The sequence below is a fragment of the Vanacampus margaritifer genome, chromosome 14 (genome assembly GCF_051991255.1).
Source record: "Vanacampus margaritifer isolate UIUO_Vmar chromosome 14, RoL_Vmar_1.0, whole genome shotgun sequence".
Lineage (NCBI taxonomy): Eukaryota > Metazoa > Chordata > Actinopteri > Syngnathiformes > Syngnathidae > Vanacampus > Vanacampus margaritifer.
The window spans coordinates 13,259,281-13,285,504 of NC_135445.1; the positions used below are offsets into that span (position 1 = coordinate 13,259,281).

Sequence of the window (26,224 nt, forward strand, 5' to 3'; positions counted from 1 at the left end):
TTTTTTTTTCTGATCACCCTCCCTCAATAAAGGCCCTGTGATGTAAGGCCTAACAATGACTTTCCATTGAGCCGCTGAATAAGGATGAGTCTGTTGTGCTGATGTGACTCAGGTAGTCAGGGGGTGCAGGGGGACAATGGTACCAGAATCCAAGCCGGACATGTGACGGGACATCAGACGAGATATAAGCATTGAAGCCACGCACGCACCCACACACACTTACGTTTTAAAATGAGATTTCTAGCGACGCTTTTTGTCGTCCTTGCTGCGGCAGCTCTGCAGTCTGGTAAGATTATGAAAACATTTCATGGGAATTTCATCAAGTTTGTATTGGCTCGCATTCTTATAAATGTGTTTGTCTTCTACTGTAGCTTTCTCGGCGTCGCTGCAATCTGCTGAAAAGGACAAAAAGGTTAATTATGGTGAGTAGTGATGATCAGTGCTGATCATCATTAAGTTAATCACAATTAAATATAAACTTTTTTCCTTGCAGATACACTGACAGAACTGCGGAAAATAGGTGATGCTTTTCCTTTGTTTTTAATATTTTACATGTAAATAAGATGAAATATAATAGTGTGCACTTTGATTTAGTTTTCTTTTATTATTTATAGATATTTGCTGCTTGTGCAGTAAAACGTGCCACAGAATGATGATGATAGTTTTTATCAATGTAATTGTTTGTTAGCTTAATAAAATTAGCTTAGCTATTTGTAAGCTTAATAAAATTGATCTTTTTTTTTAGGGTTTATTTTTTAAACATGTATTGGTAATATAATCTGAATTGTGTTAATATTAACGTGTGATACTTGTAAGTACTTAAATTATTATAGTATATAAGTATATATTTTTTCCTGACTGTTCAGATCAACTGGAGTTTGAGGCTGCTCAGAAGAATGAAGCCGCTCAGCTGAATAGTACGATTCTAATAAAATAACGTGCACCGCACTTCTCGTGTGTGAATATATTGAATTCAAGTGACATCTTGTCTTTTAGTTACGGAGAAGCAAGAAGAAGACGGACGCTACCTCGGTAAGTGGAGCCATTAGCATCACTTTTCATACTCATCCGGGTTTGTGTGATGACGTAATTCTTTGTGTGAAATTTCTAAACAGAGGCTGCTACAGATGACTCTGGTAAATAGTTAAATACAATCACATTGCTAATCAGTACTGTGAATATGTCTATTAAGTGTTACCGGTGTTGTTTCCACAGTGGAAGTGCACAGTGAGGATTCAGTCAGTGAAGCAACAGGTAAATGCGGCTACAGATAAATATAAACCAATAGTACTTGGAAATAAAGGTGCATGTGGAATACAATTTAATAAAGTAAAACTCGTTGGAAACTCCATTTGGAAGTAAGCAAGAATAGTAAATAAATAATGAAAAATTAGACAAGAATAGTCAGAAGCATTGTATATAGTGAAATGCATATACATAACTATAAAATGCAATTTCTGGAGAAATTGCATTTGGAGGCTGTATGAAAAATTGTGGAATGATTTGATGAAATTATATTGAATATGCTATGTTATGAATATGTGGGATGATAAGGACCAGGAATAGCTGAACATGTTGGAAGTTGGAATTGTTTGGATTGGTTGTTAACTTATGTAGAAATTTAGAATTAGGGATAAGACGAACACTTGAAAGTTAGAACTGTTTGAATTGGACAAAAACTTTAGAAATTTGAAAGGGGGGGGGGGGGTAATAGATGATGGCTTTTATTTTGAAATTTTGCAGAAGTGATAAACTGACCAGTTTAAAGTTGCAATGGTTTGAATCGGTCAAGAGGAGAAAAACACCAAAAAAGAAAACATAATATGATTTTTATTTTGAAATGAAAAATGTGCTAGGGATCAAATTAACAGTTTAAAGTTGGAGAGGTTTGAATCGGTCAAAAAAAAAAATAGAAATTAAAAGAGAAAAACAAATTTGGGACACTGGGTCACAATTCTATTTAGGACTCTTCCAAGTCACTTCTTGTTCATATCGGGGCACTTCTGGTTGATGTTGGTTCTCTTCAGGGAGTTTCGGGTTACTTTCTGTTAAATTTCAGGCATTGATTTTTGAGCCACTTCTGGGTCACTTTTTGTTCCATTTGGGGCGCTTCCGGGTAACTTCCTGTCAATTTTGATGCACTTTCTGTTTATTTTGGGGCACTTTGGATTCACTTCCGGTTGCTTTTGAGGTAATTGCAGGTCACTTCCTGTTGATTTTGGAGCACATCCTGTTCATTTTGGGTCAATTTGTTATTTTGAGGCACTTCTGGGTCACTTGTACATAAATAGACACCATCTGTACAGAATTGAATGTGAGCAGCAGCCAAAACAGTCAGTCAGCATCATATGAATGAACATCCGCATTACTATCAGCTGCAGCTTGAGAACTACATAATAACAATGCATCAGATTTATATGGCATTTTTCCCCACTATAAAATATACACAGATGTAGATGTAAACAAAAGCATTAAAAATTGTCAGTTCAGCAGCATTCTGCACAGCAACATTATGAGCACCCATACAACCCGCTGAGTGTCCCTGGTGCATTTATTTCCACAGTCGAGGTCCGCAGCGAAATTTTGAACGATGCAGCAGGTGAGTGTAACACGTGCTAAGATGCTGCACACTCCTACCATATTATATAACACTCCCGCAATTCCCCTGTTCCTCCTGCAGAGGGAGGGCGAAGCTTTTCTGACGCAGCAGCTGCTGAGCAGGGTAAGACGGGGGGCTTAGGTAGCGACTAAGCCCACTCTGATAAAGTCCAGCATTTGTGTAGCGTGAAATATCACATGACCTTGTCGCGTCATTTTGCAGGTGCAAACTGTCAGTCTTCAGAGGAGATGGTGGCAGATGGTGAGAAGCACACTCACGACTCAAGTTAGAAAGTTATTAAAAATGATGCTATGTAATTGCTGTTGTCCTCCAGAGCAACAGCAGCAGCCACCTGCACATCCAGAGAGCACAGGTAAGATGGATGTCAAAACAAAAATAAATAGGTACACCATAAATAGGATTAAATACTATGTAACATAACGTAGCATAAAATGACACTACATAACAATATGTATCATAACGCAGCATAGCACACAACATGACACTGTACAGCGCAGCATGACATTATGCTACACAATGTTACATAATGCAATCCCGCTTTATAGCGCTATAAAACAAAAAGTGCGACGTAACTCGACATAACTAAATGACACGCTTTAACAATACAAAGAGTACACAGCAATACACAAACGTAATACATGACATATTCATAGTGAATAAATAGGCAGACGATCACATAGATGTAGTTTAGGGCTGTTTAGTTATTGTTTTGTAAGTATGTTAGCTACTACGCGCGCTAACACTCCTCGCTACTTAACAATGAAAGCGATACTGCCACCTGCTGTAGTGGATGTGCTATTGCACTTTATTCTAGTACAATACTGTACATTCTTTGAGGACTGATGTAGTGTATTGTAATTTGTGTGTATTGAGTAACGCAGCTTGCGCAGGTGTACCTAATTCTGTGCCCTATTTCTCATGTTTATGCAGAAGATGACAGCAAAGATTCAACCAAGGAACAAGGTGACCCCATGCACACACAATACCTACATAATATAAAGTGTGTGTGTGTGTGTGTGTGTAAAATAGTTTATTTAAAATATGAAATATTCATTCTTAATACCATATGACAAAAGCTTAAATATATGAGACACATGGCGTAGCTTTATATGCTATGGCAAAAATAAATGGAAAAGGCCCGCCTACAAGTTGTAATATGTATGTCAGGTTTAGTGGCGTGCGCCATCCACACCGTGACGGCCATGGCAAATTTTTTGTGTAATGTTGTAACCTCAGCGGACACATCCACTGCACCAGCGTAGCCCGTTGCAGTAAAACTGTCAGTGTCTGTGTGAATGTGAGCTTATGCAATGCAGCACATTGTGGGGGGGGGGGGGGGGGAACTGGACGCAGCCAGTCTGGGTCTGCTGAAAATAGTCAAAAGCCTTTTATAGACCTTGGCTGAGAACACAACATTTACACATACCACACTAGTGTCTTTTTTTTGGGGGGGGGGGGGGTGACTGAAAAGTGCCAACAACAATGTGAACGCTGCACAGATGACCACATTTTTGGACCGGCTTGCAAATGTAGGACGAATGTAGAACCAGGACATTTCGTTTTCAAGGCCACTCTCCCCTGGCAGTTATTGTTCTGGATTTCTACTGTAACTATATTTGCTTGTGCTACTTTTAGCGTGTTTAGTGGATGAATGGTGCGCTTACAGTTTATATACACAACTAGGTCAACAGACATCTTAATGCGCCTGTTTGAATAAAACCTGTTGAGTGAGTAGTGATCCAGAAGGAAGCTGAATGTAAGTCATAGTAATTAATGAATGACTTGCAGTGCTGGGAATGTAACCGTTGTATTTGTTTGTTCTCTTCCCGCCTAACAGATGAACTCGAGTGAGAGCATACACCTGAGCGGATGGGAGCACTTTTTACAGCATGGCAGCGCCAACCCAATTAAATACTAATTAAAAATAAAAATAAAGTGTTGAAACACTATCAAGTGTCTTGTCTGACTATTTTCTATTCGTTTCACAGTCGAGCTGAGTATGTCCCGGCTGACCCAGGAGAGAGGCGGGGTCACTAGCCAATCACAGGGCACATAGGCAACGGTTTACTCATATACATGCCCATGTCAGTAAACCTAACATATACCTTTGGAATGTGGGAGGGGGCCAGAGTGCACTGAGAAAATCCACACAAGCATAGGACGACATGAAATTTGACACGGAACTGTGCTAATCAATTTCTTTCCATGTAAGGTGTTCAAAACTCAGAACTCAGCTTTTATTTGGAGAACTTAAGAGACACATTGTTTCTTCAGTTTTTGACTTTTTCCATCCAGAATGTGGCTCAGTGTGTTCATGTGCATTTATTTAAATTAAAAAAACAACACACACAAAATAGAAAATTCTTTGGTACCTAAAGGGCAACTGAAACACTTAAGGCAACTAGAGCATGTACAGGTGTGAAAAGCATTTGAAGTTTACGGGCAAAAGGGCCAAATGGCAACAGTGGAATGCAACACACCTGTCCTCAAATGCACCACAGAGCTGATTCAATTGCAAAGTAAAGGAGGAAACCAAAACAATTAACCCGGCTGTAGAGGCAATTGGACACGTGTGAACGTAACAAAGGATTTCAACATTCGTTTTTGACATCCATTTCAAGTAACGATATTGTTCAGTGTTTAAAAATAGCTGCACTGATACTTTGAAGGAGGCGCGTGTATTAGTCATTTGCTTTACGCACCTAGTTTTTCATTGGCCTGTGGCATTCTTTAAAAAAAAAAAATTGAACGTGCCACACACAATGAAACTATCGAATACCACACTAACCGTATGCTTAGTCAGAAAGCTGAGACGTAGGCCATTGAATGTATTTCACTTAACTTATGTTACTTTGAACATAACTGAAAGGTGAAGAATGTCCTTAAAAGCATTTCTTCATGGACAACCTCAATTTGATGCAGTTAGCTTTCTCTGCAGTCTTCAGCAAAGGGTCCAAATGTTTATAAATGGTTTCTATTACCCAGCATTTTTCATTTTATTTTTTTAAATGTAGTGAATCCATCAGGAGATGTCTGATCCCGCTCACAAATGTAACCTGTTTTTCAAAGTTTTGCATCTATGCCAACTCCAGCACATGTAAAAACGGCAAACTTACATCTGCAAAACGCTAATACTGCATTTTAATTGTTCTTTTTGTATTTTTTTTTTTATACATGACTAAAACGGAACAGCTGCATTTACAGTACTGCAAAGTAAAAAAAAGAAGAAGAATGTTTTAGAAAATCAAGTTGTTGCCTTTTACAGAATGAGAAGATATGAAACAGCCAAGTGAGAACAAAGAAACGTTCTCAATGGGAGGCCCGACTGGGAACAAGCAACACGTTGCAGGCTGTGACAAAAATCAGCCATAAACCAAAAGGCCTAAAATCACAAGTCCCATTAAACATCAAGCTTTTTTTTTCCTTCTGTTGGCTTGAGGTAAGCATGATATGAACCCCGCCCAACTTCACTCCGCTCTCGGTGCGCGCCGGAGCGGTCGTCGTCTTCCTTCTTCTCCGCGGCAGGGGGCCGAAGGCTCACACGGTGCCGTTGAACGCGTAGATGAAGATGGCCATGATGGCGGCGCTGATCAGGCCCGAGATGGGCACGGTGACGAACCAGGCCATGAAGATGTTGCGGAACAGACGCCAGTCCACCGCCTTCCTGGAGCGCAGCCAACCCACGGCCACCACCGAGCCCACCTGACAAAAACATTCCTCTTGAGTCTCGCCGACTTGTTGTTTACTGGAGCCACACTTGACTAAATCCGGTGCGGGCGCAGCCTACCTTGCAGTGGGTGGTGGAGACGGGCAGGCCGATGTTAGAAGCCACCACCACAGTCAGAGCTGACGCCAACTCAATGCTGAAACCACTGCGGAACGAGAGAAACATTTCATAAATTGTTAAATGCGCATGCATAGTTGTTGATGAAATTCACATTATCAGTAATAATCAGCCAATTATTTCATTATGTTTATTTTTTAATGTTAAAATAATTTGTTATTTTTTTTATACTCAAGCTTGTTAAATGCACATGCATATTTTTTTTTAATTAAATTCATATTAATTTTCAGTAATAGCCAATTAGTTATTAGTTTTATTAAATTTTTAATGGTAAAATAATTTAGTTATTCAGTAATTTAAGTATTTTGTTAAATGCACATTCATCATTGTTTTTGATGAAATTCATATTTATTTCAGTAATAATCAACCAATCATGACATGATTTAAAAAATATATTTTTTATAAATGGTAATATTTCTTAGTTCAGTCATTTTTAAAACTCAAGTTTTTGTTAAATGAACATGCACAATTGTTTTTTGATGGAATTCATTTTTAAGTAATACTTAACCAATTTTCTTTATTGTATGGCTTTTTTTTTTTAAGTAAAATTATTTCTTAGATTGAGTAATTTTTTTAATTCAGGTTTTTGTTATTAAATGTGCATAGATAATGTTTTTTGATGGGATTCATATTTATTTTCAGTAATAATTAACCAATTATATGGCTTTTTATTAATGGTAAAATAATTTCTCAGTTATTAAGTATATTTTAAATTGATTATTTTGCTATTTCCTTAAATTATTATTTGCAAAAAAATTAATCTTAAACTAACTTTTGTAGGAAAAAAAGTCCAAGTCAAATGACGCAAATATTACCGGATTCTTGATCATGCAAATTCTGCAGATTACAAAAGGCACGCTTACTGCTGTTTGTGTCTTTCGTTGTTGGAATGGAGGCGGAGCTTACCTTGAGGGGGTGATGGGGGTGAGGTCCCTGCCCATTGTCTGGATCACTCTGCGGCCCCACACCCACAGGCCAATGCAGATGCCCAGACCTCCATAGAGCAGCAGCCAGATGGGCGTGGGTTCGCTGGACGTCACGCTGCCGCTGTTGTACACCAGCCAGAGCGCCACCAATGGGCCAATGGCGTTACTGCACGACCACAAACAATACGTCAGCACCGGCGTCTGAGAAAGCGCGACACCTCACGACAAACGGACGCCTACCTGACGTCGTTGCCTCCGTGGGCGAAGGAGCCGAAACAGGCGGTGAGAATTTGGAGGAACTGGAAGAGCGTGGACACTTCGGGTTTGTCGGCGTCCAGCCTGTCCTCGTCCAGGGAGCTCTGCGTGCTGCCCGCGTCCTCCTTGCCCATCTCTAGCGTCACGTCGTCCTCGCCGAGGGCTTCGGGGGCGGCGTGCTCGGCCACGGCGTTGCAGTAGCTGGTGTAGCTATCCATGCGGATGCGCTTCTTGTCCTGCCCGGGGGCCTTGTCCCCATCCTGGGGCTCGCCGTCCTTCTGCTTGAAGTCTGCGTGCATGCCGATGATGGCCATGGTGTAGGATGTGTAGCTGTTGTTGCGGCGGATTGGCCGCTCGCCGCCCTCGCCCATGCAGTCGCCCACCTTGGCCAGGTGGAGCTTGTGCAGCAGGTCCTTGTAGAGGCCCGAGTCCTTGTGGACCGTGTGGTACTGAGTGTAACCGTTGCTCGGGATCTGCGCCGGGCGGTTGTTGAACTGTACGTGATGGGGGCCGAGGGCAGAACCGTTGCTTTGCTGCTTGGCGACTGGAGAGCGAGACAAGTCCGATGAGACGTTGACTTTGAAAGGATCACAATACAGTTTTGCGAAAAAACAACTCATACACTTACCATCATTTGCATTGTTACACTCATTTTCATCCGGCTCTCCGATGTCAAAGGCCACCTTGCGCTCTTTGACAGCATCGCCTTCGTCACCGTCGCCGATGTCGAACGCCACGTGGCGCTCCTCGTAAGGGGGCGGGGCCGCGGGGCTTGGATCGTCGGCTGGAGTGGCCGGCGCCTCCTTGTCGGTGTGTTTGAGGATGGGGCCGTGGGGCTCCCTCACGTCGCTCTTCATGAGGGGGCTGGAAGATTTGCTATCGCCTAGGAAGGGGAGGACAGTTGGGTGAGACGTTGCTTGGGATTCGTCCAAACATTTGCATTGACGTGCAAGTACAGACCAAGGGAGGGGAACTACTGTAAAAAAATAAAATAAAAAAATAGAGGATCATGTGACAAGCAATGTATTTACAATACCGCTTACAGCTTCCCTTATAAAAGCTAACTTGTGTCTCACATGACAAGTTTGTGGATTCGAGGTGATTCAGTACAGCAGGGGAGGGGAAACTTTTGCGCTCAAGTGTTACATTTTTTCCCCCTCTGAACAAATCAGTTGGCAAGGTCATTTATACTGGAGTTAAAAAAAAAAAAGAATATAAAAAAAACTTCTGTTAATAATACTTACAGAAATATAAATAATTTGGTTTTAAGTAATTAAACCAAAAGGTCATTAAAGGCATTCTGATTAGTTTTACACAGCAAAATCCACCTGTTTTTATCCATTACAGGGGGCGGCCATTTTGCCATTTTCTGTCAACTGAAAATGACATCAAAGTTGCTCAGGATTCATGTAACAACCAATCACAGCTCACCTTTTTTTCAGCGTTTGGTGAAGTGATGTTTGCAAGCTGAGCTCTGATTGGTCGTGATGTGATGTTATTTTCAGTCAACAGCAAGTACAAAATGGCCGCCCGAGAGATTGATACAAACAAGTGTATTTTGCTACTTTATTCAAATTCCAAAAATGCAATTTCAATCAGAATACCGTGTTTAGACATAGAACATTTTGGGGATGACTTTCACTGTTTGTAAAATAGCTACTTTGACCAATATTTTTAATACTAGCATACAATAAATCAATTAAATTTAATGAGCCAAAAATAAGAATCTTTGTGTGATGCAACAGAAATCTGGACATGTAAATGTTCAATGGGTCCCAATACAGACAGGAGCAGGCCTGCCAATATTCTGTATGCCATCCAAACCGGGCGTGACCAGAGCGGAGGTTGCACATTGCAAATGTGGGGTAAGAAAAGAACCTAACCTAACCCTAAGTAGGTCAAACCTCACAGCGAATCGTAACGGTGTGGCCAGCAAGGAACCCATTTTCATTCGTCAACCGCTCACCTTCAATTTTCTTCTTCAGGCGCGGGCAGACGATGAACCACACGATGATGGCCGTCAGCAGCGCGCAGCCGAGCGAGATGATCAAGAGGCCCCACCAGGGCAGCTTGTCGAACCCTAGCACTGGAGGACCACCGGACGCACGCAACACACACAAAATGGAGATGGGGGAAGAGAGAGAGAAAAAAAGAAGCACGTTTTTAAACAAACAGGCAGCGGGCGCCACCTTTCTTTGTGGGCAACTCACACTTTTGATGCATGAACTTGGGCCTCGATTTTTTTCGGGTTACCCCTACAAAAACTATTGTGAACTTCTGTTTGTATTGCAGGAAAAACAGTGTGGATGCAGCGCCACTTAAACCCAGCTGGTTGCAGCCAGGTAGTGCACTCAATTCAATGAACTAGTTCAATACTATGGCAACCATGTGGTAGGCATGGAGGAATCTTTGATTTGAGCCGCAGCAGTACCTCTTGTGGTTCAATGCTGGCAACTCTTTGACATGCGGTCACGCGCCATCGCTCTGCCCTGTATGTAAATATTAACACAGTGGCGTTGTGCAGTTCTAGTTAAATATGCGTACCCCCTTGATGTGAACACTTATATAACATCTAAAAAAAAAAAGTTGAGGACGCACAATGTTAGCTTGAAGCCTAACGAGAACAGAGACAAGGAGTTCCTTAAAAGGGGACATTATATGATTTCCACAGTAGTGCGAGGGAAGGGAAGGGGGAGTCAACTGGATGCCAACGCTGCAGCAAGCTGGTGCAGCTGACGTCGGCATGATGCAGTGCACGGGCACAAAGTAACTTCAACCTCCCAGGGGATGCAACCTGGTTGGTTGCTTTAAAACTAAATTAAATGATTACAATTTTAAAAAAATAATAAAATTTAATTAAAATGAATACATAAATTTTATTTTAAAAAAACAAGCTCTCGCAGATGACAGAGCGATAAGCGTTCGAGGGCAGAGTCCGCCGCGGTGGATCTCTCGGTCACGCTGCAGCATGAGACCGCAAAGCACCTCGCTGCTGTTTATTCAGTTATGTAACAGCGCCGCGCGCCCTTCGGGGGTGGGCGTGGCATGAGGAGAATAACCAGAGGGGCACGGCTCTGAACAGCTGAGCTCGCTGCCCTTCACGGGGCTCATGTGGAGCATGAGATGGTCACAAACAGGTGCCAGAAAACCTTGGGGAAAAAAAATAATAATAAAAAAAAAAGAAAAAAAAGAACTGGTTGGTTTGGGTGCTAGCAGCTATTCATGTCAGTCTGTGTGTCATAATGACTCAGTTACGAGCATTCTGCAAAACAGGCCTGCCGCAGCCATTAAGTGGGATGGACGGGACTGGGCAGGAAATGGAATTTTGACCACAACTACGTTACACTCTTCCCCGAAAACCTCCACAAACGTTACACAATTACAATGAGTGTTTGTTTTGTTTTTTTCCACCCTTCGGTGAGCCGCCAACTTTAATTACACAAGTGACAGCGAGAGTGATACTTTATGGACGTGTGGGCGACTTGACCTAACGTTTGCCTAACTTCCTGCAGGGTGCTTAAGAACTGAGAAAAAGGTCTTTGAGTTCAGCATTAGCGCCTCAAAAACACAATATATCAATATCTAAAATTAGCTTCCAGGAACTTAGCTAAAATTGAAAAACAAAGACTCCGTTTTGTTTTCCTGCTTTTGTCACCACAGCCACAAATGACGGGGGCTGTGGGGTTGGGGGCGGTGTTTGTTTTTCGGAGCAACTCAGGCAGAAAATCCCCATCCAGCCAAACCCATTGAGCTCCCATCAATGGAGGCTGGTGCGAGGGGTCAGATTGTACCCTCACAATGACACTGACTCAGACGCACACTCACTCTGTCTGGTGTGCAAAAAGAGGATTTGTTTACTGTCTGATAGATAACGTGGTCTTTAATTCGAAATGTTTGGCGTAGCGTTTTTTTGTTTATTTACAAGGCCATGTGATATATTTCAGCAAATCTTCCTTGACTTTCCTTATAGAAGATGGACATCCGACCCACAAATTGTTTGCCCTGCGATCGCGTTGGCCTGGCTGACTTGGTCTCTGCCACGTATGCGTGTATATTAAGTGCTGGAATGTTTGGGATCACATCGCACCACTACGGTAGCATCTGAAGTGGACTGTCCTGACTTGGCTACTACTGCTATACAGTCGACCACCAGTGGAAAACACAATCCAAATGGATTTAGACAACTGCTGCTTAATGTGTTAAAAAAGTGTGGCCAAGGCTGCACTGGGGAGCTGTTGATGTCTAAAATGCATTCTCGCACCTTTTGTATTTTTTTTTTAACCCAAGTACAAGGACAATAGTACAGAATGGGTTATGATGGAAGCACAAGTGATCGCCTCTGAGTGCGCTGATGTGTACGTGCACATCAGCGCACCATATCGGGTCCTACTCTGGCCTGTGGCCACCATTTAATGGCCCAGGCCAGCTAACATCTCGTTAGGCCCTGTAGAGAGAAGAACACAGAAGGAGCAAAAGTTGCTCGTTTAATTAAAGTGTTTATGACGTTAAAAGGGGCAACATGTACTAAGAAAAATATTCAGACTATGAGCATTGGTGAAAATATAACAAATGACAACACCCTTATTACTTCTCCTTTCCTCTTCCACGTCTGAAGGCCACAGACAGTGACGCCAAGACTTAAAGTGAATTCTTATTTCCATCTGCCTGCCGTGCTCCGCTTTTAACATTTTCACTCTGCCTATGACCCACTTCCAACCACAAGCAACCAAGAAAGCCCCGAAAAACATGTTAAAACAAACAAGTGTTATAAGGATAAACAGTCTGGTGGAGTCTGGAAAACGCGTGGGCAACCTGCAGTCTGCGTGAGGGAGCAGTTTATTTTAAGATGTGGCTGAGGGCAGACATGGGGAGAGAAGTGAACCAGACAGTGACACTCACTCGGAGCTCCAGTGTACATGATGGAGAACAGGTTGATTCCCATGGTTATGGCATAGAACACAGGCAGGGCCTTCAATCCGTTCGGTACCGGGTCTTTCTGCAGAGAGAAATCACAAATCAGAAAAAACACAATTAGACCCTTACAAGTTACACTTAAATCACACGATTAGCTCTACTGTTCATGTTTTTTTTCTACCCCCCAAAAATGTGACATACTCTGGAATGACTCTTATACCGCTCTGAGAGCTAAGTTTGAACTTACCTTGTGCAATATGAACACGCGTACAAAGTAGAAAACCACAGCAGACATTATACCAGACAGAAGCGGACTCAGAAACCAAGAAGCAACTGCAAATAAACAAACAAACAGGCCAGTTAAGCATCAGTCGCACTAAATGGGGGTGGGGGTGCAGCAGGCGCACAAGAATATTAGGCAACAATGTGGAATTTCCATCAATTCTTCCTTGTTTACTTGTTAGGAAACAACTCTCCCCCCCCAAAAAAGGAAGCAACTGCCACCCATCAGGTTACAAACAGGAAATGCTTGCTCAGTGTCTCCAGTTACATCAGTTACCGCCAGCATTAGTAATTAGAACCCACTGCGTGGCTTCGCGTCAGTGTGGTGGGGATGGCATAAAAACATGTGTTCGGTGTATACAGTACAATTTTAAAACAACTTCTGATGTATATTAAGAGGACATATTCACTAAATTGAATAATTTACAATGTGGTGTCAAACTTCTTTAAATAACTACAGTAATGCTGCAGGTTCTCATGTGTCCTGTGCACACCATCGTTACCGTCAGTTTATACTCCAGACAAAACGCTGACAATAATACTCCATTATACTAACAAAGCAACCATGGGCCATTATAACCAACACCAAGGCTATGGAAAGCTGCCAATGAGTCATGCGTGACTTACCAATACGGAGGAGTTGGAGCCACCTGACTCCCTCCTGGCCTCTGGCTACTAAAGAGAAGCCGATGGTAGCACCAACAATGCAGTGTGTTCCCGAGATGGGCAGCTTGAGAAACGAGGCTGCTAGCTGCCACACAGCAGAACCTGAAGACAATCCAGACATTTTAGCTATATTTCGACTTGGCAAACAACTTTTTGAAAAATACAATTGCACTGTACATGCCATAATATAGCAGTATTACTTTAGTGGGGCGGGACTTAGGCCTGGTTTATGTACCCTTTCGCATTTGAGTAAACAAACACCCACGGTCATCAAAAAATAAAAATAAAAGAATGACTTGAATTTAAAACTTTTTTTTCTACATATTTTAATTTCTTGATAATTTGGGGGTTCTGTTTGCTGTAAGATAGTCATCAAAATTATATCTTTAAAAAATGAAATATTTCACTATCGTATTCTTTAGTTTTCCTCGATATTCAAATGCAGTGATACAGTACTAGGAGCTAAACGTCAGTTTGTCACGTTTAAAAAAACTGCACATGCGGAAGACCGTCCTACCAGCTCTTGGTCTCACCCGGGGGAAACGCCTCTCAAATGTCGCTAACGTGCGAGTTCATCTTCATCTGTCTCTTTAATCTCTGCAGCCGACCTCGCTTCACAGAAGCTATTTTCAAAGCACGCAGTGAGCTCGGTGGAGCTACAACAATGAACGGCTGAAACCGAAGTTCAGTGGCTACATGCTACAAAGACTCAAAGTGCGCAGCTAGGAACGAGCATGCACGATGTCGTTATGGCAGATTGATTGACAAGATCGAGAAACAATCGCTAAAATGATCCACCCGGAAGCCGCAGCACCAAAAAAATAATAATCCTTGAATCCACCTTTAAGTGCATTGTGAACATTCCCACTGAATAACGTTACAGAGGCTGCTTACAAAGAATATTAAATATACCTTTTAGAAATACCTGCCTCATTTATTGCTACGGTTCTTTCTGCATTTAATGTTAGCCACGATTGAGGTACTTGGATAGCAATTTGTTTTAGGTGGTTGTAAAAAGTTTGAGCACTACTGTTCTAACAATTAAGATTCATACGAACATACAAAGTAAGCCACATAACATTTTCTCTAGTTTGCACAGTACAATCAACAGTGGATATTCTATATTAGTAATATTTTTCCCAGCTGCTTGCATAATCAAGACACAACATGGTCAGAGAGCCAATTCGTACTTTGTTGAGGTCAGTGAGCACTAGTTTAATTACAAATGCGGCGCAGATACTTACCAAACATGGCACTGATGGATCCGGCCATCAACACGTGCTCGGATTTATTGCTGTACATGTCCACATCGATGATGCCCGTGCGGATGGTTTCGCTGACCTTGGCACCAAGGAGCACCGAGCCCAGCGTCTCAAACACGGTGGCCAGGATGCAAGCCTGTTTTAGGGTGACCACCCCGGAGCCCACGGCAGTGCCAAACGAGTTGGCGACGTCATTGGCACCCACCGAAAAGGCTAAGATGAAGGCGATGATGAAGCCAATGACCAGCAGCCATAAGTAATCCGTCATGGGGCCCTGTGTTGCTACAGTAGCGGCTACCACGATTGCAGTAACGGTTGCTGTTGTCGAAACCATTGTTGTAGATTACTTAAAAAAACTACTAATGCTATAATATACAAACAGATCAACTATTGGAGGTACAAGGAAATAAATATATTTTCCTGAAGGCCCACCTGTTGTACAGGACTATCAGGGACAGACAAGAAAACAGAGGTACAGTGTGCCAATTAATGGGGCTTATTGTTATCCTATAATTATACTAAACAGGTTACAGTTTCTTTGGGTCTGAGCTAGTGCGCAGTGTGAAGAGGCGGCCATTGTGCAACTGTAAGAGCAGCAGATGAGCAGGGAAACATCCTGAAAGAAAAAAAGACATGTGCTTTGCATCAGCGACTCACTAGTTTACATTTAAATGACCCACAGCATAATGCATTGTTGTTCATCTATCAATGCCAGCAACATATAATGACAGGCAGAATAATTCAATGCTCATTTGCTAGATGGCAGAAAGTACAATTGACTTGAATATCGTCTGCTGCCATTCAAACTGAAGAAATTGCTTTGTGTTCAATTAAATTAGTCACACAAAGTACATTTAGGAGTAGATTAAAACGAGATTATTTCAGTGCATCTACTTTTGGTGATAATGTTGGTTGGTTGTGTGCCGTAACATTTTGAGGACGAGAATACACTTTCGATAAGAGTTACTTCAGGCTAGTGACAGAGGGAAACATGGAATAACCTGAAGTCTTAAACGTCTCACTATACTATATAGGAAGACACGCACAACGCCGCAGGGTAGCCATTTTCGGTTACAGCTGCCACACAAAACAGTCTTTTTATGTGCGTGTAAGAAGTGTATGCATATATAAATAACAGAATCCCATCCTGCTCGACTATAGACAACAAAGCCAACTGTTTTGTGTGTTACCGGTGGAAAAGAGGGACTATAGACCGAGACGTTTTTATCATGCGCACGTGTCGTGTCGTCATCCATTCAACGGCTTAAACCCCCACCATCTTCACCCGGGCGACACTTCAGTCCGTTTAATCAACCCACAATAAACAATCATGTCAAGTGAACCGCGGTGGTAGCCGCAGTCTTTATTTTTTGCTGTTTAATGCGATAAGAGGTATCGTGTAAGGTAATGTAGACACCCGGATGGTGCCATTTCGCGTTCAAGGACCTGCCAAGTGCTGGCCAAATAGCCACCACTCATAGTATCCCAAAGGCAATGACGACTTTCATTGTCGTAAAAATCAGATACAGATACTACAACGCGACTCAAACATTCACCTTAACGTTTTCTTGGTTACATTTGTAGTAGTCAAAACAAATCCCCGGTTGGGTTTCTCGGTGGCGTTCAATAAGTAGCAGTAGCATTAGTAACACTTTTTATTCAAGCTAACGTGTCATTGAAGTAATGCTTCAGGGTGATACGATGGATGCTAACAGTTAGCTTAAAAACCCACAATGAGCCCATTGACTACGGTTACGAGATGCGGGTGGGGGTACACACAGGTTCCGTACTTTTAATGTTGCCACACGCACACAAAAAACTCTTACCGCACTTCCAGTTGTCAATTCTCGTTTAAAGAATGTCGTTCTTGAAGCCGGTAAGCTAATTAGGATGGCTGGCGCGCGCGCCCACTGGAACACTGCGAGAGCGCGAGGGAGGGACCGTGAAGAATTCAAATTAGAATATAAATTTGGTCACCAAAAAATACCTAATGTAAATAAATAAATAACTCGGTACGTGACGTAATCTGACACGAAGAGATAGCAGCGTCTTCCTTTCTAGAAACGTCTCAATTTCACCCGACTTCGCCACCGCGTGAGTGCATTCGCTGTTGCCGGCGAACGAGCTGGTGAGTGAGGTTTTTATCATTGGCTCCCCCCCCCCGCACACACACACACCGCCTCACTACCGCCACCCAGCTGACAGCAGGACATCTTTCAAATTCAATGAGTCACTTTTGTTAGTCTAAAAAGTACCCGCACTCTCTACTTAAAACTAAATATGGTTGTGTAGTAGTAGGAGGAATAATAATAATGATAAAAATCCGGTAAGAGTAGGACAAATGTTAAAATAAATAAATAAAGAAAAACAGTAGTCTGTTAAAACATAATAAAACACAAAATAATCTAAATACAAAGTACGAAACCTAGCTGATTGATTCTGTTTTGATCTGACAGCAGTTATATCAAAACAATCACTAAAACAGCTTTTTACCAGCTGAAAAACATTTCCAGGTTGAAGGTTTACATGCTCCAAGCATCTTTAAATCTAATAGCCAAATGTCTTCAGAATAGAACAAAAATAAAAGGAATTGACCTTGCCGTTCCAATACTTTTGTGGGGGATTGTAGCCTATAAGGTCTTTTAAAGTACTGTGATCTCTCACGACCCCACCACCACCAACACCAACAAAAAACTTGTTTTTGCGCTGTATGCGCTTATAGAGTAATTTTATTAAGATACTTTGTATTTCTTTATTTGTTTTTAAAGTTCTTACAGTATTTTGTTTGTAAATGTTTTTAAATTTTGTATTTTTGATTAGTTACATTGTTTATGAAATGTGCAATGTTAATAAAGATGGCTAGCCTTTAAAAAAAAATCAACTGTTTCTGTCGTATTTGTGTTGAATGTTGAATAAAAGGGCGTGGCTTAGTGAGTGCCATCAGGAGACGGACAAAAAAGAATCAGGTTGGCCGAATGAGTTGTGGTCAACAGCTCCGTGCGAGTGTTAACATTTTGTATTTGTGTGTTTGACTGTTTAATCTAAAAGTGACTTTTCTTTTCTTGCTCATACCATTACTTCCCATGCACCCATGGTTCCAATAAAAGCCCAACATCCAATCATTATTTTAAGAGGGAATGTGCATTATTAAAATACATCAACGACGGGACAAATGTTGAAACGTTTATTGATTCTAAATTGGTTTTAACTTGTGGAAATGTATATACACTGTCATAATCCACGATTATTTTATATCAATTTATAACAACTAAATGTGGCATTTCTTGATATGCGCTTTGTTGGTGCCCTTCTAGTTTATCCAGCTTTAATGACGTGCAGCGTTTCGAGGAAAATTACTTTACGTTGACGGATAGTTTAGCAATGTCGTGTCGTCTCTTTGGCAAAGAGTGCCGGAAACAGCCAGGGTGAATCAGGACGGGAAGGGTACTTTTACAAAAGCTGGGCGTTGAGTGCCACCAACATAATCCTTCGGCCAAAACCATGCATATCAGAGAGGAAGTCTTAAAGTTAAATTACAAAAGGCCATTAGGTAATGATTTTAATCAAAATACACAGTGAATAATTGATCTGATATCTTCGCGTCATCACGGTATGCTAAGAAATAAACTTGCTCTTTCTTTGGACAATTGGCGCCACCTGCCGCCTATTTTGATGTATTACCGCCCTAAAGTGGCAGCCAAGTGTAGACGGTCGTTGACAAACCAGAACTTCGGATGTTCGATCCCCGCATGTGTCCTTAGGCAAGGCACTTCACACACATTACCTCCAGTGCTACTCACACTGGTGTATGGAAGGTGCGAATGTTTAGTGGTGGTCGGAGGGGCACACTGGCAGCCACGCTTTCCGCCAGTCTGCCCCAGGGCAGCGCGCCACCGTGTGAATGTGTGAGTGCGTGACTAATGTATCTATTCCAGCGTAAAGCGCTATATTATTATTATTATTTTATTATTATTATTATTATTATTATAGCTTTCCCTGAATGTTCATTCATTCATTACCAAAATAAACTATTCAAAATAAATACCAAAAATGATCACTGTTAAGACAACCACACTACATACGTAACGTGTAGCGGACGCACATTGATGACGTCCATAGCGCGTCTCTGCGAACTCCCCTTTTTAAATAATACTTGTACAACAGCCATAATTGTGTTATTTGTCATGCATGAAGCGATGATTGTGTTTTATAACAGATATTAGACATGAGACGGGGCATAAAAGCTGGCTTGTGGAAAATCTGTACAACAGTTTGAGAAAAGGTGACCAAAGACACATGCTTTGTGCTCGTCTGCTCGAGCTAATGCTGCATTCGTCGGTAGTCGGAAGTCTGACTTTTCCGAGTTAAAACCAGAAAGTGTGTACGGGAACGCCCCCTTGAACGCGGAATTTCCACTTGTAAAGTCGGAAAAAAAGAAGTCACTATATATGACGTCACTCTACAATGGCGACCTCTTTGGAAACACAGACCGTGAATGGTAAAACACAAATTTGCGAGAAAGCAAGTTTGCTGGAGGTCAAGGGGAGTTTTAGGGACCGAAATAAAAAAATATTTATCACTATCCGCCATTTTCATTGTTTACTTTAGCCTCGAACGCTGTCAGGTCGGAACTGGGGAAAACAACTCGGATATCTCCGATTTCCGACCATCCTTGAATGCAGCATAATACATCTTAGACCCATCTTGATCAATCACAATCGCTTTAACGTTTACTTCTTTCCAATCAGAACGCTTGTTAGAAGGCTGTAAGCCTTTTAACTTCCGGGTGGGCGTGTCTACGAGGCGATAGAGAGAAGAGGTCAAATGGGCTGCTGAGGATGCGAAACGTGTGCGACAGTGCGCGTTTCTGGGATATTATCAGATTTGAATTTACCAGTACTGGATTTGAGGCCCTTATCATACGTACAAGTGGGTAGTAGCACATTTAATTCAAAATAAGCTCGACTCGTAAAGGTGTGCAAGTATGCTAACGTTAGCCGATGCTTAATGTCGCGTGTTCGCTTAGCAATAACACAATGGACATTTGCGAGCACAAATCTGCCATATAAACCTTTAATGTAAACAATTGCCTAGTGCTTATAGATAGATATTTGTAGTATCAACTTCGCTACCCTAGTTTTGGAGATTCATCCTGTTTGTTGGGAGCTTGTGTTACGGTCGCAGCAAGCCGTCATGTTTCACTCAGTGCCCCGTCGTGTCACCACCGAGGTCGGTGTTAGAACACTCAGGCTCCCAGGCGTAAGGTCATTCCGGCGGGTTGTGCAGGAAGATGACGGCCGAGGCTTAGTGCTGAGGCTGGGCAGGGCCGCGGGCCTGCTCCTGTCCACTCTCCACCGGGTGGGCGTCCTCGCAGCAGAGACCGCCACAAGATCGGGACAAAGGAGCCAGGGTTTGTTGTCCATATTCGCGGACCATTGCGGTTTCGTGACCGGCCAGAGGCTGCGGCGTGCGTGTCGGTTTGCCGAGTTGTACTCCAACCTGTACTCGGAGAGGACCCGATGGACCCTGGTGAGCAGTATATGGCGCAGGTTCCAGAGCAAGCATCCCTCCCCGGGCAAGCTGATCGCTGCCCTGGCGGGGGTCTTCGTGTGGGACCATGACAAGATTCAAGATGAGGAAATGCACAGGTTTGAAAGCTCTTATAATAGGTCCAACATTCTACCCTATCTTTATCCACACCAGGGACAACCAACAAGGGGATCAGGACCACATGAGTAACCTAAGCTATAAAGAGGTATGAACCTTTGTACATTTGTGCAGATGCGGGCTGGAGCTGCAGGCCTTGGAGGCTGTGAAGAGTCTGAACACACATGCTGGTGCTTTGAGCGGTCGCGCCGAGCCTGGCTGGGAAGTTGTGATGGAGAAGAAGGACTTCAGAGTGTGGAAGCGACCGATCCCCGACAGCCACCTCTATGAGTACAGAGGTAAGCAATAGAAAAAGTGTCTTGTCGTGCATGCAGACTATTTAAGATGTCAACATTCGTTTGTATGTGTTTTATTGCAGTGCTGGGCTCATACACTGATGTCACACCAAGGCAGTTTTTCAATGTGCAGGTACTAATGTCTTTTTCTATGACGTCACTCTGGTTTGAAATGGGCCATTGGTGTCACATGAGGTCCATGATAGACATAAGACTTGTACGAAGAATAATATGGCACTAGTGTTGGAAAACATGACAAAAAAAAGGAATTGAAAAATACTACAGGTTAAGATTAATTTGTTCACATTTCAATCCTTTATTAACTGTCCGGGATATTTAGTATTACAATATTCTTAAATGTTTGAAAATGAATGAACCACTTAGTGGTAATCATAAATACACACACTGATGATATTAATGTTGCCTGTCCAGATTATTGATACTTTTAATTGCTTTGCTACTGCTGCATCGCAGAAAATTCTTTTTTTTTCTGGTTCAATGGTTGTCATCATCACACTCTTCAAAGCCAAACAAAAATCTCTAAGTACAAATATGGTCTCGTAAACTTGTACACACTAATCCTGTCGTGACTAATGCACCTAATTTATATTTATTTTATTCAAATTGTAATCAATTATACAGGTTATCATTGGTACAAGGCAATTGTATCCTATCTTTATAAGTAAACTAGATGATGCAATTTTAGATTGTTTTCTCTTCTGTTTTAGTTATAATTTTGCATGCATGTTTTTTTCTTAATTACACTTGATATGCTTTATTATTATACAGTATTTAATACAAAGTATGTTGTTTTTATTAACATGTTTACTGTATTATACAGTAAAAAAAAATCCACGAAGAGCAATTTGATCAATATATATATTAAGTAATCAGTTAATTAATTAATCTACAGTATATTCATTATAAAATAAATCCTGGTAATACAGTATTTTTTTCTTCTTTTTTGTAATACTACGTATATTGAACGTATTTTTAGTATCTATATAAATTATTAAATACAGTAATAAAATTTGTTTCCTTTTGCGTTATTTGTAATGATACGTATGCATTATTCCACATGACTAAATGTTAAAGTCATCAACTTTAACATCAAAGCTAGCGATATTTGCACAGTAGCTATTTGAAAATGTGTTGAATACTACTGAGCAGAGCAGGCTCTCACATGCGTGGCATATCACAGGAAGGTTGTTGTGTATTTGTGGAGTCACCTGTTGTGCAATCTGCTTGTCACCAAGGCAATGTTAACATGTTGGCACTAATATACAGAATATAAATAGCACTACACTTGACTGACCGCTGCTTTGTCTTTGACTAAAGTTGGATACAGAGTACAGGAAGAAGTGGGACGCTCTGGTGATCAAATTGGAAGTGATGGATCGTGACATCAACACGGGCTCCGAAGTTGTACACTGGGCTACGCACTTTCCTGTTAGTTCCTCTTCACCTTCTTCTCTATTTACTTTCTTAATATAGCTACTTGCTAAATTACTGATTCACAAACTGTGGTAGTGGTACACGACGGGCACCTCTAGTGTTATGAGAAAGAATTGCTGCCCAATTATATTTCGGTTGTATTTCATGTTTAAGTTCAGCACATTTGCATTTCAAATTTAAGAGCGGTTTGTAGGTACATTTTAAATAACTTTTTTGTATACATTTGAATACATAAAAAAAAAATCCTACGTGTACATTTGAGCGCAGTGCCCTTTGTCTTGTTTTTCATTAACATTTTGGCAATGATGGCGGTACTTGGAAGATTTTTTTTTTAGGTGGTACCTGGTGTCAAAAGTTTGAAAACCTCTGTTCTGAACCAATCATTTTTCTTTTCAAAATGATGTCAACTCTTCCTCCACAGTATCCCATGTACTCCAGGGACTACGTGTACGTACGACGCTATGAAGTTGACTTGGAAAACAACCTGATGATCCTTGTGTCCAGGTAAGAAATTATTGTTATTATTATTATTACTATACTCTTGTGCTCAAGGGACAATTTTTTTTTAAATCAGACAGATGAGGTTAAAAAAAGCTAAAATGTGTATGTAAAATTGTTTATTTTAACAAGAGTAATTGCCTATTTGAAATTGTGTAATTTAGCAGACACATTACGAAACCTTGCATTCAAAGAAAATGAAATGCAGCCCTTCTTACTTTTTGACTATGATACAAGCAATGCAAAGTAAATTTTTCACATCTCTTTTAAATGAAGTACCTGAAATTACTTGTCATTAGAGCCGTGCAGCATCCCCGAGTTCCCGAGTCTCAGGATTTTGTGAGAGTTCACTCGTATCAATCCAAGATGGTCATCCGTCCTCACAAGTCCTTCGATGAGGTTAGAATCAAATTGGGTAATTTTGGGTCCTGATAAAACATTCGTATTGTCAGGATACATAATCTAAAGCCAACTGCTTTAATCACTTGTTGATGATGATGTTGACAGAATGGATTTGACTACCTGCTAACGTACAGTGACGACCCTCAGACCGCCTTCCCTCGTTACTGTGTGAGCTGGATGGTGTCAAGTGGTGAGCTTCTCATTTCACATCTCCAATGTGTTCACAATCTGGATCAGATTCACTAGCCAAGTATGTAAAAACACACAAGGAACTTGTCTTCACAGTCACAACCCGTCCGACAAGCAAGAAAAATAACAATAACCATAATAAGAATGGGAAGCCTGGTGGTTCGCTAATTAGCGCCCCGAGTTTCTTAGATGGGGGAAAAAGGAAACATGAGAAAGGAGGGAGGGAAAAAAACAAGGCCCAATCTGTGCTCTTTAAAGGGGGCACAGTATGGACCTGCACACAGCAATAATGAGATACATACAACAAATGTGTATGTGGAAGTATTGATGAATGAAAGATGTATTGAAGAAAATTTCAAACATAAATAACACATATCACTTGTGGAATTCTTAGATTTTAGGGACTGCTCCTATAAGGACAAATCAATATTTAGTACTAAAAACCTAAAAATATATATATTTTAAATGCTTGTTTTTAATTTTTATGTATTTTTACATTTGATTGTATGTATTTCTCGTGTTTAATTTACATTAAAAATCAAAATTTTATAGACAAATATAAAATAATGTGTAATCTTGCTATTCCATTGAATAATGAAAATATTGTGAAAACTGTTATTGTATTATTTTAACTTTGTACGTTACCTAAAAAGTGAGGTTCAATTTAGTGTTTGCATTTTTATATTTAACTCATTTGTTCCTAAAAAAATGTTAAAATGCTCTATTTTAAATAGTGCCATGGTCCCCCGAAACATATTTATAAGTTTTTAAAATGTTTTTTATGCTAGAGCATGCAGAAGGCTTTGATGCAGCTCTGACCTGAAAAGGTCCTTTAAAGCAATGGTAGTTATTACAAAAAACGGCCAGCATGTGACAGCAGAGCAAAAGAGATCAACCAGGGGCCATGTTAAAAAAAAAAAAGCTCATTACTCATATTGCTAAATAGATTTGTGACTAATGATCAAACTTAGCTATATTCTAATGCTAATGGCTGCAAAACGGAAACGGATAGAAATATACTTCTTTTCCTGATGAAAGAAGAGACTCTAATCTTTCTTTTGGTATGTTCCATGTTTTATAGCAATAGAACACAATATTCTGTGGACGTTGCAAAATCAGTCACAATCTTGTAAACCAGCTGGGAGCGAAAATGAAAATGGCTGGGAGTGAATGAGTTAATTGAAGTATAATTTTTAAGATTTAATTTGAAAATTAAGAATTTAATGAAAAAGAGAGTATAATGTGTTTTAGAAAAAAATATTTATTGTTTTTAATAAACTTGATCATTAGTTTTTATTTTTACACATTACATTTATTTATTTATTTTATGCTTTAATTACTTAGATACATATAGTATATGTTAAGTTTAAATTAAAAAAAATATCAATTTAAAATTCAGTAAATGTATCTTTCTATGAATTTCACAGACAAAAATTTATATATAAAAAAATGAATTAATGTAATCTAATGTTAAAATTGTATTTTAACGTTTTGTTGTTTTTTAAATTTTATTAAATTGATACAAAATTTAATTTGACTGACCAGACACTTTGTTGACAGGTAATACAATTTTTTTTTTTGGGGGGGGGGGATATTCTTACATTGGAATTTTTGGTAAAAAAAAAAAGTATTTGAATTGAATAAAAAAAGTAAATGACTTATAGACACACGTACAACATGAACAGCACATTTACAGATGTGTCCTATCACGAACTGACAGGCATGCCGGCCTTCCTGGACAAGCTCCACATGGCCACGTTGAAAGCCAAGAACTTGGAGGTGGGCATTCACGACTACGTCGGTGTCATCAAGTCCAACGAAAATACGGGCCGCCAGCAGAACCAGGAGCGCCTCACCGCCGAGAAGAAACATGCTGGCGGTCCCGGTCAGATATTCGCTTGACGTGGACGACGACGTGGATGACTTCAAAAATGAAACCCTCCAAAACCTACTTTGTGGGTACGATGTGTGTCAAGGTGTTTGTTTTATTTTTTAGATGAAGTGTTGAAAAGAAAAACGGACCTCGGCCAATGTGTGACGTGTGGTCTCAATGACACTAGACGCTCTGGCCAAAGCATTCGTTGTTGGGTATTGTTGACTTTTTTGCGGACATGCTTTTTGCAGTACTTCCAATAGAATAGAGACGTCCGCACTGATAAATGAAGGCCTAAATGGGACAACACTGGTCTGCTCCTTTTTTCATTTTCTTCATATGACTCACAATGATGCTTTTTTCTGCAGTTATGCCCACACAATGAGAGGGCTTAAAAAACTAGCTAAACCAGTCCTTCCATAGCAGGGGCGCAGTGTCTTACAACAACCGTGGAAAATCCTCACGTCCAATGGTACACATGCACTTGTTTGGGGAAAAACAGCACTTCAAAATCTGTTCACGTATCATTTCACAAGCGGGAAAGGTTAAGATAGATATGAACTTAAAAAAAAAAACAAGGTTATCCCATTTCAGCTATTTTTGTAGCAGGCTAACATTTTAACACTGTGACTATCCACATGTCGATTTTGTCCCTAACTGGAAGGAAATAACAAACATGCACAAGCTCTGTTCTCTGTAATTCTGCTGTGTTCATCCTGTAATGAATGTACAAATAATGCATCCTCTTCAAGATAATAAATAAAACGTTTACAGTCTGGCGATGTGGCAGACAACACATGCATTTGCATGTTATTCATGAGTTCATGTGGTATCATGCACAGAGCAGCTTCCTGCTCTTTATTTTCTCATCAGTGCAGGGTGTGGAAATGTAGTCACTTATTTTTCATCATATGTGCTCAAAGTTTACCAACAGAAAGGGCCAATGAGACAATATTTGCTTATACCTGCATGGATACCCCAATTTTTTTTATGTTGTAATATTACGAAAAAGTTACCTTAAAGTCGAAACTGCAACTTTGGTGTAAGAATTTTGCAAGAAGTATGTGCAAGAAAGGAGCCTGGATTTTGTGAGCAT

General features: G+C 40.7%; 3 protein-coding genes across 4 annotated transcripts; 2 read left to right on the forward strand and 1 right to left on the reverse strand.

Moving 5' to 3' along the window:
* Window positions 1–120: 120 nt before the first annotated feature.
* LOC144063991 (uncharacterized) lies at window positions 121–4,569 on the forward strand. 2 transcript variants are annotated; one of them, XM_077586100.1, is made up of 13 exons: window positions 123–286; window positions 372–422; window positions 494–520; window positions 867–917; window positions 997–1,032; window positions 1,116–1,136; window positions 1,216–1,254; window positions 2,564–2,599; window positions 2,681–2,722; window positions 2,822–2,860; window positions 2,934–2,972; window positions 3,551–3,583; window positions 4,458–4,569. In XM_077586100.1, exons 1-13 carry the CDS (start codon window positions 232–234, stop codon window positions 4,469–4,471), a joined length of 483 nt encoding a protein of 160 aa, XP_077442226.1. In that variant the 5' UTR covers window positions 123–231; the 3' UTR covers window positions 4,472–4,569. The 2 variants fall into 2 exon arrangements, with proteins under 2 accessions (XP_077442227.1, XP_077442226.1); XM_077586101.1 differs by lacking the exon at window positions 2,564–2,599 and having other exon boundaries at window positions 121–286.
* A 259-nt stretch (window positions 4,570–4,828) lies between these two features.
* On the reverse strand, window positions 4,829–16,890 carry slc20a1b (solute carrier family 20 member 1b). The gene is made up of 11 exons (XM_077586099.1): window positions 16,596–16,890; window positions 14,752–15,385; window positions 13,469–13,609; window positions 12,807–12,892; window positions 12,545–12,641; window positions 9,612–9,731; window positions 8,274–8,528; window positions 7,631–8,189; window positions 7,371–7,556; window positions 6,408–6,492; window positions 4,829–6,322 (listed from the first exon to the last, which is right to left on the reverse strand). The coding sequence occupies exons 2-11, from the start codon at window positions 15,101–15,103 to the stop codon at window positions 6,158–6,160; spliced, it is 2,046 nt and encodes a 681-aa protein (XP_077442225.1). The 5' UTR covers window positions 15,104–15,385; window positions 16,596–16,890; the 3' UTR covers window positions 4,829–6,157.
* A 2,627-nt stretch (window positions 16,891–19,517) lies between these two features.
* stard7 (StAR related lipid transfer domain containing 7) lies at window positions 19,518–25,926 on the forward strand. The gene is made up of 8 exons (XM_077543037.1): window positions 19,518–20,417; window positions 20,551–20,714; window positions 20,795–20,844; window positions 22,050–22,160; window positions 22,588–22,670; window positions 22,964–23,063; window positions 23,172–23,256; window positions 24,976–25,926. The coding sequence occupies exons 1-8, from the start codon at window positions 19,963–19,965 to the stop codon at window positions 25,155–25,157; spliced, it is 1,230 nt and encodes a 409-aa protein (XP_077399163.1). The 5' UTR covers window positions 19,518–19,962; the 3' UTR covers window positions 25,158–25,926.
* Window positions 25,927–26,224: the final 298 nt, after the last annotated feature.

What these genes read in the sequence shown, in the direction of transcription:
- stard7 (XM_077543037.1), top strand. Translation starts at nt 19,963, where the DNA reads ATGTTTCACTCAGTGCCCCGTCGTGTCACCACCGAGGTCGGTGTTAGA. An exon ending in CTGATGATCCTTGTGTCCAG is followed by an intron (nt 22,671 to 22,963) that starts GTAAGAAATTAT and finishes ACTTGTCATTAG; the next exon opens with AGCCGTGCAGCATCCCCGAG. An exon ending in CTCACAAGTCCTTCGATGAG is followed by an intron (nt 23,064 to 23,171) that starts GTTAGAATCAAA and finishes TGATGTTGACAG; the next exon opens with AATGGATTTGACTACCTGCT.
- slc20a1b (XM_077586099.1), bottom strand. Translation starts at nt 15,103, where the DNA reads ATGGTTTCGACAACAGCAACCGTTACTGCAATCGTGGTAGCCGCTACT. An exon ending in CCTGAAGAAGAAAATTGAAG is followed by an intron (nt 8,529 to 9,611) that starts GTGAGCGGTTGA and finishes TCCCCTTCCTAG; the next exon opens with GCGATAGCAAATCTTCCAGC. An exon ending in GTGTAACAATGCAAATGATG is followed by an intron (nt 8,190 to 8,273) that starts GTAAGTGTATGA and finishes CTCGCTCTCCAG; the next exon opens with TCGCCAAGCAGCAAAGCAAC.
- LOC144063991 (XM_077586100.1), top strand. Translation starts at nt 232, where the DNA reads ATGAGATTTCTAGCGACGCTTTTTGTCGTCCTTGCTGCGGCAGCTCTG. An exon ending in CGCAGCAGCTGCTGAGCAGG is followed by an intron (nt 2,723 to 2,821) that starts GTAAGACGGGGG and finishes GTCATTTTGCAG; the next exon opens with GTGCAAACTGTCAGTCTTCA. An exon ending in AGAGGAGATGGTGGCAGATG is followed by an intron (nt 2,861 to 2,933) that starts GTGAGAAGCACA and finishes GTTGTCCTCCAG; the next exon opens with AGCAACAGCAGCAGCCACCT.